The sequence below is a fragment of the Myodes glareolus genome, chromosome 23 (genome assembly GCF_982192425.1).
Source record: "Myodes glareolus chromosome 23, mMyoGla1.1, whole genome shotgun sequence".
Classification (NCBI taxonomy): Eukaryota; Metazoa; Chordata; class Mammalia; order Rodentia; family Cricetidae; genus Myodes; species Myodes glareolus.
In genome coordinates, this window is record NC_142048.1 from 47,906,662 (window position 1) to 47,920,201 (window position 13,540).

The 13,540-nt window shown below is 44.3% G+C and overlaps 1 protein-coding gene across 3 annotated transcripts in view; it reads right to left on the reverse strand.

Annotated features, from left to right (window-relative positions):
* Positions 1 to 2,602: 2,602 nt before the first annotated feature.
* Positions 2,603 to 13,540, reverse strand: part of Zmat4 (zinc finger matrin-type 4) — a 364,200-nt gene continuing 353,262 nt past the window's right edge. For all 3 annotated transcript variants that reach the window (XM_048456496.3, XM_048456498.3, XM_048456495.3), the window contains one exon: positions 2,603 to 5,628. Coding sequence is in view for 2 of the 3 variants with exons in the window: in XM_048456498.3 (XP_048312455.1) it covers positions 5,613 to 5,628 (16 nt within the window). In the remaining variant the exon portion in view is untranslated. The remainder of the gene's footprint in view (positions 5,629 to 13,540) is intronic.

Below are 13,540 nucleotides of genomic sequence, written 5' to 3' on the forward strand. Positions count from 1 at the left end.
TGGTTTTTTCTCTCCTAGCACTGCCAAGAGCCAATGCCTGGCTGAACCCCCAGTCCCAGGAGACTCCTTTCATGACAAGACACCACAAGAATTCACAGGGGCCACTTGTCTAGTTTTCAGGGTTAAACTCTGTAAACCCAAGAGCGATGAGGGAGGAAAAGCTATACCAAGAGGGTAGTCACAGGCTTACGATCAACCTTAAATTAAGTGGTTATAAAAAGGATAAATGAAGAATAAATACTTTAAAAAATTCTTCTAGGGAGCAAATGGGAACCTGGTTTTTCAGCTTGCCTTGCAAATGGCATGGAGTCTCAACATACTGCTTCTAACTTTTTGTTATCAGTCACATTTGCTAGATAAGAGTGATAAAAGAAAACAAAGGTAGAAAGAACAGGATAGCCCAAACTTCTGCCAGTATAATCCTCAAGGCCTGTGGCCACAAATGCCACGGCAGGAAATGAGGAGCTAGCTGGCAGCATTCGCATACAGAGCCGAGAGGTGCGAGTCCATCCATGTACTGAGAGTGGAACTGGCAACCTGCAGGGCAGGGCATTTTCTACCCACAGTCTGCTCTCGCCCAGAACCTGACAAGTTCTCTCTCGGTGATGAGTGGAAACTCTCTTCCTTACACAATGGCCGTCCTCCATTACATTATTCTCAACCCAGCCAAGGAGATATTATTGATAAAATAGGCAAATATTCCTACACCCTTGTCTACACACATATGGAGCTAGTAATATTAGAGGAGCTGATTACACTCCCAATTATTAGCTTCTCAGAGACTTCTCCAAGAGGAGTGGACCAGGGGAGAGAGAATAACAACTCTTGACTTGCCAGCGACAGAGTCACCAGTACTAATGTGACAGCCTTGGTTAACAACGGAGTCAGTTTTGATAAACAGCGAAGACAGTTTTGAGATGGTGGAACACACACACACACACACATACACACACAGAATCTGAATGATCTCAGAGCAGATCCTTCCTTAGCCATTGAGATACTCCTGGCCTTCCTGCCAGACATTCAGCTACTTAAAAAAGTACTTGAAAAGCAGCATCTCCCGTGGGAACTGTGCCGAGAACCCTCCGAAGAGAATCATAAGGGAAGCCATTATTGTGTACAGCTATTTTCATTTCCTTCAAGTAAAAAAGGTGCTGGGTGTGCATTACCTCGTTCTCAGAGGCTGAGTCACCCTTAGCCCTCACTGACTCTGGTGACCACAGGAGAACTTGAGCTTGGGCTTGGGCTAACCTCAGCTGACTCCGAGTGACAGTAGGTTGTGGATCACTTATTAATGGCAGTTGGAAGAAATTAGATTTTTTTCCCCTTACTCATATAATTTAAAGATTACAGAGTATGGGTTTTAAAGGTCAGAGTGAATTACTAATTAAGTTGAAGCATTTGAAATTAGCATGTAAAACCTCTACTCATAATAGCGATTAAGGAATAATTAATCATGTAGAGGAAAATGGCTGCCAAGTGGGGACAGCAGTAAAATTACTTTTTAACTAGTTACTATGGAGTTTCCAGATGATGTCACTGGGAAGCTGGATAGTCCTAGCTCCATTTCCTTCTCTTTAGGCTGCTGGGCTTGTTGTTGCTGTTTTCAAACTAAGAGCTATGAAGACAGCCCACTTGGTGAACTCCTTATCAAAGTGCTTCCTCTACAAGCAAAGAGACCTGCATTCAGGCCCCGCCTAGAACTGAGATAAAGTCTGGGTGTGGGTGGCACATCCTTGAAATACCAACGCTGTAGAAACAGCAAGACCCACAGGGCTCAGGGGCCAATCAAGGCAAGGCTGTGAGAGACACTGTCTGAAAAACAAGGTGGATGGCGCCGGAGAAGGAACATCCAAGGCTATCTTCTGGTCTCCAGGCATGCATCCCCTTCCCTACACACACACACACACACACACACACACACACACACACACACACACACACTTAAATGCCAATAGCATTTATCATGCTTTCAGGACGGCACAATTAAGGCAGATGTTCACTGGTGTTGCCGACCTCATGGTGCTAAGGAGCACACAGAGCAGCTGGGGGTGTGTACCTGTTACTCCAGATATAAAGGAACCTACAGACATGGTATGAGAGATGTAGTCTCAAAACCACTGTAATTTTACTATAAATTACTATAAAGGCAGACATTTCAACTACCATAATATCATGTTGGATATTCTGAAGGCCAGTGTTGACTCCTCTTTTTAAGAATTTAGAAGCCTTTTGGGGTGGGGCAAGGAAGGACATTGACAGTTCCAGGCAAGCCTGAGCTACAAAGAGAGACCTTGTCTCAAAAAACAAACAAACAAACATATACATAAAAGAACAAACAAAAGTATAATTTAAAATAATTAATAAAGTTTTGATTTTGCTTGCTCGTTATTTGGTGTTGTCTGGTGGTATATCTCCCAGTCTTGGATTGTGCACTTAGTCTATCCTGGCACACTCAGATGGCAGCTCCCTGAATGCAAAGATGGCAGCTGCAGCCACCACATCTGGCCTTTACACATCCAATTTAAATATCACACAGTTGATTTGACTCACAGATCTTCAGCAAGGAAAAACACTAAGGCAGCACGCACTGGCAGACTCGTTATTTTAAGCAGTTATTTATTAATCAGCTAATCCACACAACAAACCTATGAGGTAGTTTAACATGCCTTGAATATGAACAAATTTGAAACCAGAAATGAGGAGGGGATCCATCCCTACAATAATAATATGCGGAACAGACAGATCCTTAATTTTATTCTTACAAAAGAAAAATAATTCGTTGGACAAGCTGATCAAGTAAATGACAGATGGTTGGTGGGGAGTGTGGTTACGACCTGGCTTGGGTTTAGCTTCTGTATTCACACTGGCTTGTCAAAAAAAAAAGTCTCACTCAGCTTTGACCAAAAGGTGGGATTTCTGCAGGAGGTCAGTGCTGTACATGCGGCCCATTGTTCTTGCCTTTTGATATGGTTGACCTAATAAACTTACTCCAACAGTGTGAAGATCCTTGCTGTTCCAATTTATGTTCCTATGTCATCTAAGAGGCCAAGGAAGTTCACATCCTATTGGTCTCCTAGTCCAGCAGCAGTGGATGAGTTTTATGGCTACTTTATCAGCAGACGGGATCATTGCTGCGTTTGCTGCTTAGTGGATCGCTTTATGAGCATATTTATTAGTTCGCCGGGCTGTGGCGACTGTATATAAGGAGAGCTCATCAATCTGGGACTCACTGCTGTGACATTTGTGGCCACTGGCACACGAGCTAGCCTCCAGCTTATTTCTGCACTAAAAGGGAAGAACGTTTTGTAAAGCAAATTTGAATTGTATTGCCAGGACAGGACTAAGGAGTGATTTAGTTCTCTGAGGAGTCGGGGCTATGCTGGAGTTCAGTGGCAGAGTACGGGAACAATGCATGTCGAATTCCTGAGATTATGTCATGGGATGGGAAGAGAAGAGAAAGAGACGTTTGACTATATCAACCATCAATGACTGTCCTATTGAACATAGATATCTCGGTTTAATACAGAGTTAATGGAGTATGTTTTTTCCTCATGTTCCAGGGTGTCCAGAGTAATGGCAGCATGTGTCTGTTTTCTTTCCAGCAGAATTAACTGGCCGTTTGAAAACATTTGCCCTAAATCCAACTCCCATCTACCCACAATAAAATCAGAAAGTAATATAAGACTTAATTAAACATACAGCCACACCAAAGGAACAGTGCACAGCAGTTTTCTGTGTAGAGGTGTTCCTAATCTATGGTTCCCAGGATACAGAGGCATTTCTGAGCCCTCCTGCATCATGTGGTCTGGGCAAGTGGTCCTCATGGTGTGCGGGAATGAAACTCCCCTTATCTGCATGGGCATGAATAAACGTGAGGACAATCAAACCGACAAAATTTCTGGTGGGGTGCTTGACTCAGCTTGCCAAAGAGCAATGGTATTTCGATGAGGCACTCTGAAATAATCAGATTATTGGAAGTTCAACTAGAAAGGGCTTGGCAAGGCTTCACTGTAACGCAAAGGGAATCTATGTTCCTAGGCTTTCCTATCTTAGGTCGTGAAAAAGAAATAAACACAACACTTTGGGGAAAGAGCTCAGGCACTAAAACATAAACAGAAAAAAAAAGATTTAAAAATACAAAACTCAGACTATGCTTATTTTACAGCAGAATCGACAAATAAAGCTTTATCCCACACATTCGAAGAAGAGCCATCACTGGGCGATTGTAGCTCTGTTGTGTGCTTCTTCCCAAAATAGCAAAATAAAACTGGTGTCACCACACCCTTCTTCCTCTCTGCAGCAGTCCGTGGTGTGTGACCTTCCTCTTCGCAGCCACAGTGACTGTGATCCCCTCACACAACAAAACAGGCACCTTAAGAACAACACTGTACATCCATGTCGTCTCATGTATTGCTCACTGGCTGTAACCACTTCAGATCTCCGTGGAAAGCAATGACGTCTGGAAAAGTCCGACTTCATTAGATTGGTGGTCACAAGGTGTAAAGGGCTGCTCCAGCCAGCTGACAGCCCAGGAACGAAAGTTCTGCATCTACCTTGTGGTGTCTACAAAACACCCCTTCCCATCTCAACGCAGAGCAATTAACCCCGGGGGAGGAGTTTTACAGTTGCACTCAGACTCCATCCGGTCTCACCCATGCTCTACCCAGAAGCTTTCTTCTTCAAGTCACCGATTCCCAGCTCAGCAACTCGATGGAAGAGAAACAGAAGAACAGAGCTTCTTTCGGATTTAGTCACTTTCTCCCCAAATCATCCCTGTCCCAAATGAAAGCCCACAATTCAGGCCAACTTTTTAAGAACTACTTCCCTCTCACTCTGGGGTTTAAGTTCTCTGCCAGATACCTTTAGAAAAGCATCATACCAAAGTCAGCCGCGGCGGCAACATTTTGAGTTAATAGGATCATCATGCAATCAAACTAATTCTTTTCCTAAGCTATGATCTGGCAGCTTGCAAGGAGAACTTGGCTTAATCTTGGGAGGCTCTCTGTCAAGGTGATCCAGGGTGAAGGTCCTTCTTCTCTGTTCCCACCTACTCTCATGCTCCTGGCATGTAGAGACAAGGCTGGCTCATGGGTGTGAAGCAGGAAGGACCAGTAGTCTGTCTGTTACGTAACTTCCACACGCCACAATTTGTTCTGTTTCTGTGGGTGTTGTCCCCAACTATGTTCCCCGCGATGACAAAAGTATATTTGTTAATGGATCTAGGAGACTTACATGATAATCATGAAGGGTCTCACGGAATCACTGCGACTCTAAGGAAATCTAGAATAAATAGGAAATTAAATTTTTCCACTCTTTGTAAGTTCGAAGAATGCTCCAACTAGCTGCTGTGTGACTGCAGTTTGGAACTTGTGCTAAACATGTTACCGAGAAAGGATTCTTTAAACTCATCCGAGTATAATTTGCCACTAAATTAAATGAAGAAAAGAAATCTTATCTACTTCCAAAAATCAAGATGGGTCATGTGTTAATCTGTGCATCCTTGAAAGAAGTGTTCATTGCTCGAGAAAGGGTCCTCTTGTGGTTGGTGAGCAGTTCTCTGCCACAGAGAAATGCCGGCATCTCTTCTCAGCTCTTGACTGATGCATTCACTACTTATTCTTCAGGCTGTAAGACAGAAAGGAAGACAATGGTACTTTCCCCCATAATAATACACATTGGCACTCCCCTCTCCCATTCTCCCTCCCTTCAACCCCAATCCCATCAAACTTAAATTAGGCTGAATTTATTTGGTGAATCATTTTAGTGTGTGTGTGTATGTAGTATGAGAGTGTGTGTACACATGTGTCACATCTATATGGCAGTCAGGAACACCTTCAAGTTTCCATCCTTATTTCTCTCCACATTTACCCTCTTAGCCATCTCCCCAGGTCTTCTATAGTGATTCTTTTAGGAGATTAAATAATCTGTATTATGTAATGGCTGAATTATCAATGCCATCTCCATATTGCGAAGAATCTGCACTTCTACACTCAATCCAGATACTTGCTCCATTCCAAATGATCTTAATATAAAAGCAACAGATGCCCAAAGGTGGTTGATTCCTTCCATAACATTTGTGCCACTATTGCACTAGTAAACCTTGCAGATAGGCTGCTGTTGTAGGTCAAATGGTTTGTAGCTGGGTGATATCGATGTCCGTTCTCCTTTGATAGCTTGCATAGCACCTTCCAGCTGGTTATTAGGGGTAAAACTCCTAGTTGGGCACCAGCTTGACTCTACCATGTTTGGTTTCATAATGGAGTGCTGTCTTCAGCAATAAGTCTTTACCATCAGGTTGTAGAACGCAACCAACAGCTTTTAAAATAGTCTGTAATGCTTAGGGGGTTTCATGGGACTCCTTTGGTCAAACACTCAACAAGAAGTGATTCACACCTGGCACCAGAGCCGTAACTTGGTAGTGAAATGTGTCTGGTTGTAGGTACTGTCTCTCCTGTTGGGTTTAAGGCTCACTACATAAGATGTAACCTATAACCTGATACTGCTAAAAATGGCCAAGAACTAAACAGACTTATAGGAAAGCCCAATATTATTGGTATGTCAAAGGAACACAGCAATAAAATGAATCCTAATGACATACTGCTACCCATACAGATCAACCTGCATCAGAGAAGCTTCTTGCAGTGGGTGAGAATTAACAAAGACACCCACGATTGAGCAATGCTCAGAGTTAGAGACTTTAGAGCACCTGGGTCCCAATGGGATGTCTTTATCAAACCCTTCCACTCAAGGCTCAGGGATCCAAGTGGAAGAGAAAGCAGAAAAATGATAAGAGTCAGAGGTGATGGAGGACTCCAAGGAAACAGCATCTTCCAGATGTTCAGAGAGATTGTGGCAGCATCTGCAAGGTCTGCAGAGGTTCGAGCCAGATGAGGTCCCCGTTCTGAAAAGTGGGAAGAGACCCAGGATCTCACCTCTATGTAAGAAATTGTGTGCAGCTTATACCGGTCACTTTGCTCTGGCCTTCCCTGGCCTTCAGCTCCTGCAATCTCCCTGCCCTATCTTCCATGATGGCCCTTGAGTCTTAGGGATGAGGTATGATAGAAATGTCCTTATGGTGGCTGAGCACTCAAGTCATGTCTCTGATAAGATATGAGAGCTGTACTAAGCTAGAGAGAGAGAGAGAGAGACCCATGAATTTAGAAGACGGCTTGACACAACGTCCATTTAGCAAAACAACACTAAGATGATTTACCCCTAGGGCCTGTGAGCTCCCCAGTTGTGGATTCTTGACCACATTTCAGTAGCAGGCATGAGTTTCCTCCCGTGGAGTGGGCCTTACATCCTATTAGAAAGCAGTTGGTTACCCCGCTAACATTTGTGTGACTATTACACCTATGGGCATATCTTGTCATGCTGGCTATTATTGCAGTAAACAGGGTTCACAGAGAAGTCACACTGCTTAGGATACCCCCACAGCAGCTTGGATAGCATCTTTCAGTATGGAGAGCCAGATGCCTTGATCGCAAGCTAATGAAAATGTTCAACATCTACGAAGTGAAACACTTTCACTCATATACAAAACCTCATTTTCAAAAAAAAAAAAAGCTTCTGTTGAACATTCTGATCACCTAAGTAAGGATTAGCATGCTGTCAGTATAATGTAAACCACACAGAAAAGACGGCTCCACACTTTTTCTTCTGTCTAATGGCTTTGAAGTTTGGCCTTGAAATGACCTTGGAAACCACAGCCGTGTTTAAAAATACTTCCCCTACAAAGAAAACAATCTCACGTTTGGTCTCCGTCACGTCACCGATAGTTCGTGACCTAAGGAAATCCTACTGCCCTTGTCAACTGCATGAATTAATGTAACCTAAAGGCCAAAAGTTCATACTTAGCAGGCAAGTATAATTCCATTTCCATAAACTGTGGAGATGAACGTTTTTCAAATGAAAATGAGCCTGGAACGCACATCTGTGGGTACCAGTTAGGAGTCTAAGAACATCTACAGCAAGCAGTCCCCAATCCCGACTGCGTCGTTCTTGGAATCCAGACGAGTGAGGAATTTTGTTTTAACTTATAGCGAAAGTGGTCTATTAAGGATTTAATCTCATAATGAGGAAAAATATCACTCAGTTCCCTTTATAGTTGGCATAATTATTCAGATCCTTTCTGAATGCGGAGAAGTGATGACAAATTAAAGGGCCTTTCAATTCCATATAGCTTTTTATAATTATTCTCCTGTAGCTGCTATCCTTGCTGGGATGGCTCCTTCGTATTTTATGTAGCATTCCATTGGATACAAAGAACATGGAAATCTTTACTGCTATTAATAAATATGGAGCTATTCAATCCGAGCAGAAAATTCCTTTTCATCGGAGAGATAAGCTGCATAATTCATATATTTTCAGAAATTTCTTAAAATAGAAAATTGAAGGAAAGTGGAGGAAGGCGAATTCATGACATTGTTTCTAGTTCCGTGGAAGGTGAGTGTTCCAGTTTGCTGTCTGTCGCTGTGACAAACACCATGATGAAAAGCATATTTCATCATATAGATTATAATCTATCATCAAAGGAAGCTACAGCAGGAGCCTGGAGCGGATACTAAGGTGGCAACCAAGGAGAAATGGCTTTTGCCTGGCTTGCTCCCAGGCTCACATGAAGCTACCTTTTTGTACAAGTTAGGCCAGCCTGCTTATGGAGGGTACTGCCCACAGGATTCGGCCCTCCTCCATCAATTACTAATCAAGGAAACTCACTACAGACATGGTTGCAGGCCAGTACATCAGAGACAGCACATCAGCAGAAGAGCCCTCATTCCCAGGAGTGTCGAGATAGCAACCAAGATTGATCATCACAGGTAGTCTCATGGTCTGTGTCCAACTGGATTGAGTTGGAAGAGAGAATTTCAGGCGCTACCTACACGTCAGTAACACAGCTTCCTCTACAGTCAGCACACACAAAAAGCAGGATAAGCCTACCAGTCCCCTTTGAACACTTGCAACCTTTCTGAGAATGCTAGGTGTTAACTTCACTGGAAGTCTCTGGAACACCATTGGAAAGAAATGAAACCGCTTATAAAAGTTGCTCGTGTCTTCCAGAAGCTTCCATGTAAGAGAGTCAAGGAATGACATGCAACTTCTGTGAACTGTAGCTCCTATGGGATGGGATGGCCTTGGCCCTAGACAGATGAGAATCAGGCCTTGAGATCAGGCAAACACAAGCACAGAGCTTTCTAGACCTTTGCTGCATCTTAGATCCAAAACGTTCAAAAGAGTGGATTTTGCTCCCACCTGGAGACCAGGCAGGCGTCGCAGTGCGACACCATAAACATCACTGAAAAAAGATCTCACCTTTGAAAACGACCTGAAATGGACACAGGTTGTCGTCCTGGGATTAAATCAGCATGCATGTTTGAAAGGGGTATTAAAGGGGAATGGAATGACCCATCTGTCCCACAGTAAGTTTCAACCGTCCCATAAATAAGTTTAAAACCAAAGCAGAATAATATTGTCTGGTCTCACAGACCTGCATTTCTGACAGTCGGACCATAGTGACAAAAATGCCACCACAGGTTGTGGTTCATAGGAAACAACATAGGCAGAGTGCTGGGCAAGGAGGAGCTGTGGTCTTAGATCTGTGTACTAAACAGTCATGATTTGAACTATTTGACTGACCAAGCCGTCCAGGAGGCCGAGGCAAGAGAAAAAGGTTAAAGGTCTAGGAGAGTGTGAGTTCAAGGTCAGCCAGAGCAACTTAGTGAGGCCCTGTCTCAAGACAAAAAGGAAGAAAACAAACAGGGCTAGGTACACAGCTCAGTACTACAGTCCTTGCCTACCGTGTGCCACGCCTAGGCTTCACCCCAGCACCAAAAATATCCAACCTATATTCCCGAAAGTAGATGGTAGCCAAAGGCTTAGCGCCTTTACTTAACTTTATCAGATGGCATAATGAAAAACCAAGTTGAAGTGTATTCCTCAAGGGAACACCCGCTCTTTCCATTCCTCCCTTCCCACACTTCCTCACTTAAAGACAGGATTCAGGGCGTTTTCCTATCAGGTTGCCACCAATCAACTGCCGGTCTGTTGGTCTCCTACTTCACTTCGTGTCTACTACTGTCTCAGCATCGTGGAACCACCTCCTGCTCCAGAATGGAAAAGTATAGTCTCATGAGACAGAAAGGACTCTCTAACATTGCAGCTTTCAGACTCTGGGCCACCTTCTGGGCAAGGATGCCCTTGGGATAACTCCTCCCTGCCACAATTCTGCAGATCACTTGAGGTTCCTGCCCCTGACATGGTCTCCTCTGCAATGTCCATTTGCATTGGTTGCTCATTCTGCCTGGAAATTCGCCCAGTCTCTTTATTTGCCCAGATCTCTAAGGATCCTTAAAGCAGTCATGCATTCCCCAGATAATCTTTGCCTGAGTTCACCCTGACACAACCAACCATAACTGGCTATTTCCAACCGCCACTTTGGAATAGGAAAGAAAGCCGTTAAGAAAATGGCCAAGCTTCCGCAAGTGATAGGCAATTTCTATGCTTATGAAAGAGGGTCAGGTGACAAAGGAGTCAGGTCAGACACACAGTTTCTAAGGATGGTAGCTGTCTGGAGAAAGGGTCCAGGAAATAGTGGGGAGGGGAGAAAGAGAATGTGGGGGAAGGGGGACAGGAAGAAGACTGCCACCTCCGAATAACGCTCAAATCATAAATGTCATTGTCTACATGGATGAAATATTTGCAGCGTTCAATTTTAGTGGAACTCCGTGCAGTCTGCTGGGTAGACGGAGTGGAGGGAAGAAGTGCTCAGATGTATGAGAGAGAAGGGAGATGCAGAAACCACAGGCAGCATGAATTACAAGTGCAGCCAGGCCTTCGGATGCTGCAGGGCAGGACCGTGCTGACTCAAAATGCCCAAAGGCAAATGGGGGTTCATTTGGCATCAGATAAGTCCAAGATGAATGTATTCAAATCTCTCCTGGGAATACAAATTCCAAACATTTATAGCCCATGGGACAGAGAAGTGATTTAAGAAAATTCAGCTATCATGAACAGTCCAAAGTACAGGCTATTTACAAGGAATTCGGATATATTGCTTCCTAAAACACACAGACTTGTACAATTGACAAAGTATTTGTAATTAACTTACCAAAGCACCTAAAAAAAACAAGCCTCCTCTGCTTATATAAAATTTGTATTGTTTATATGCAAATGAATGCTCCTGGTGCATTTTAGAACAGTTTATTCCCTTAAGAAGGCAAACATTCTCTTTATAATCTTGTTTACACTATTCATTTGCTTTGCAAAACATTTTTTTCCACAAAAAAATCTCAAAATAATTAATTGTTAGAGCCAGAAGGACCCCTGGGATTATCTCAGGAAACCCAACTCCAGCGCTTCACAAGGGCAGAAGCCTGACAGAGTCCCTAGCACACAGGTACATCCATGCTCACCATTCCTGAGATCTAAGACACACTTCTTCTCGGGGGTTTGAATCTCACAGGTAAATGTAAACAGGGCAAGAAGCTTGCAGAACACTAAGATCCTAAGCACCTGAAGGCCCCTCTGGCTGGGCAGGAGAGTGGACAGACCTGAGTCCCTTTCCTCTTATGTGTAGAGCAAGAACCTGTTAAGTACCTGCTTGTTTTCAAGCCTTGGCAACCATATGCTGTCCTCCAAACTCCTTGACACTCCTCTCGCCTCACTGTTTCTCCAGACTCGGAGCCTGGTTCTAGCTGCTCTCTTGGATTATTCATCTGACCACCTGTGCTGTGGGAGGTCCTTCTGTCTATGTGTTGCTTTTATTGGTTAATGAACTAAGAACTGCCTTGAGCCTGTGGCAAGGGCAGAACAGAACTAGGTGGGAAAAGCTAGGCTGTGTGCTGGGAGAAAGAGGGCAGAGTCAAGAGAGAAGCCATGGAGTCAGTGGAGACAGACGCTGGGAACCTGTGTAAGCCACAGCCACATGGCGATATATAGATTAATAGAAATGAATTAAATTAGTATAAGAGTTAGCCAATAAGAAGCTAGAGCTAATGGGCCAAGCAGTGGTTTAATTAATACAGTTTCTGTGTGATTATTTTGGTTCTGGGTGGCCGGGACAAACAAACATCCTCCCTCCTCCAACACACCTGGTTTTATATTGTAACTATATGTTGAAGCCCATGCAAAGTCTGGGGCTGTATCTTTCTAACTCCATGCTGTCTATGTTGTTATAGATCTGGCATAGGGAAGGGCATAACCTTGCCTCACTAAGCCTGTAAGAGAATTCAGTAAATGGATCAACCGCCACATCTGGAAGAAACACTCCAACTATGTCCATGGCTGACTCACTCTCTGTTCTGAACAAATCCATTTCCGGTCCATGGTTCACCTGCTCTGTATTCTGAATAAGTCAATTTCCAGCCCATGGCTCACTTGCTCTCCATTTTGAACAAGTCCATTCTGGCGCATATTTTCAGGAAGACTCAGAGCTCTGCACCCCTATTACTCACCCACTAGTTATTTTAAACATCACACCAGGGGCTGGAGAAAGGATTCTGTGACTGAAGGTGAGTACTCGTGTTCCAGAGGACCTGAGTTCAGTTCCCAGAACCTATGTCAGGCGGTTCATAGTCACTGGGGGTAACCCCAGCTATGAGGGATCTAATACCCTCTTCTGGCCTCCATGATCTCGCCCCACCCCCAAGAAACAAACAAAACCACAAAGCTCACACCAGTAGCGAGCAGTGAATGTTAATGGGCAACACTGGTAACTTTTTAGCCTCATTCATCTCTAAAACAAAGACATCGATAGTGTCTTTCTCACGGGAGCTTCATGAAGAGAAAATGAGAAAATGCAGGTGCCCAGGAATGACTAAAAAAGGCCAAGATGGCTGGCGGTGGTGGTGCACACCTTTAATCCCAACACTCAAGAGGCAGAGGCAGGCGGATTTCTGAGTTCGAGGCCAGCCTGGTCTACAAGAGCTAGGTCCAGGACAGATTCCAAAGCTACAGAGAAACCCGGTCTCGAAAAACAAAAAAACAAACAACAACAACAAAAAAGATGTTTATGTCCCCTTCCTTATCTTTAGTCACCAGAAAAGGGTCTGGCACAGGCAGGGCTGTCTGCAGAGTCTACCAATCTGCAGAGTTCAGGATGTGTATGTGTGAAAATGTCATGACAAAGCCATTATTTTATTTCTGTAACACATGCTAATTTAAAAAGATTCCTACAGAACGGTTTTGCCTTTTCTCCAGGCCCTTGGGGTGGAGATCGTCACCCCTTAGAGGAATCTTTCCTATTGGTGGCGGGACATGCTAGCTTGCAGTGGTAAAGTGATGTCCCCGCTGAGTTCGGAGGCAGTTCCAACACAGAAGTGAGTCACGCTTCCAAACCTCAGCTACACGGTTAGAGGGCAGAGGCCAAAGCACGCCTGCACGGCCTCAGGGAGCCGAGTGTGAGCAGCCAGAGTACAGCCACAGCCACCGCCACCGATTCAGCCAAGTTCACCTACGCAATGAAGCCGCGGTCACCACTGCTGGCCCCAGGGCTCAACCCAGCTTCCTGGGCCAGTGCCTCAATGCTCTCGGAGGACAG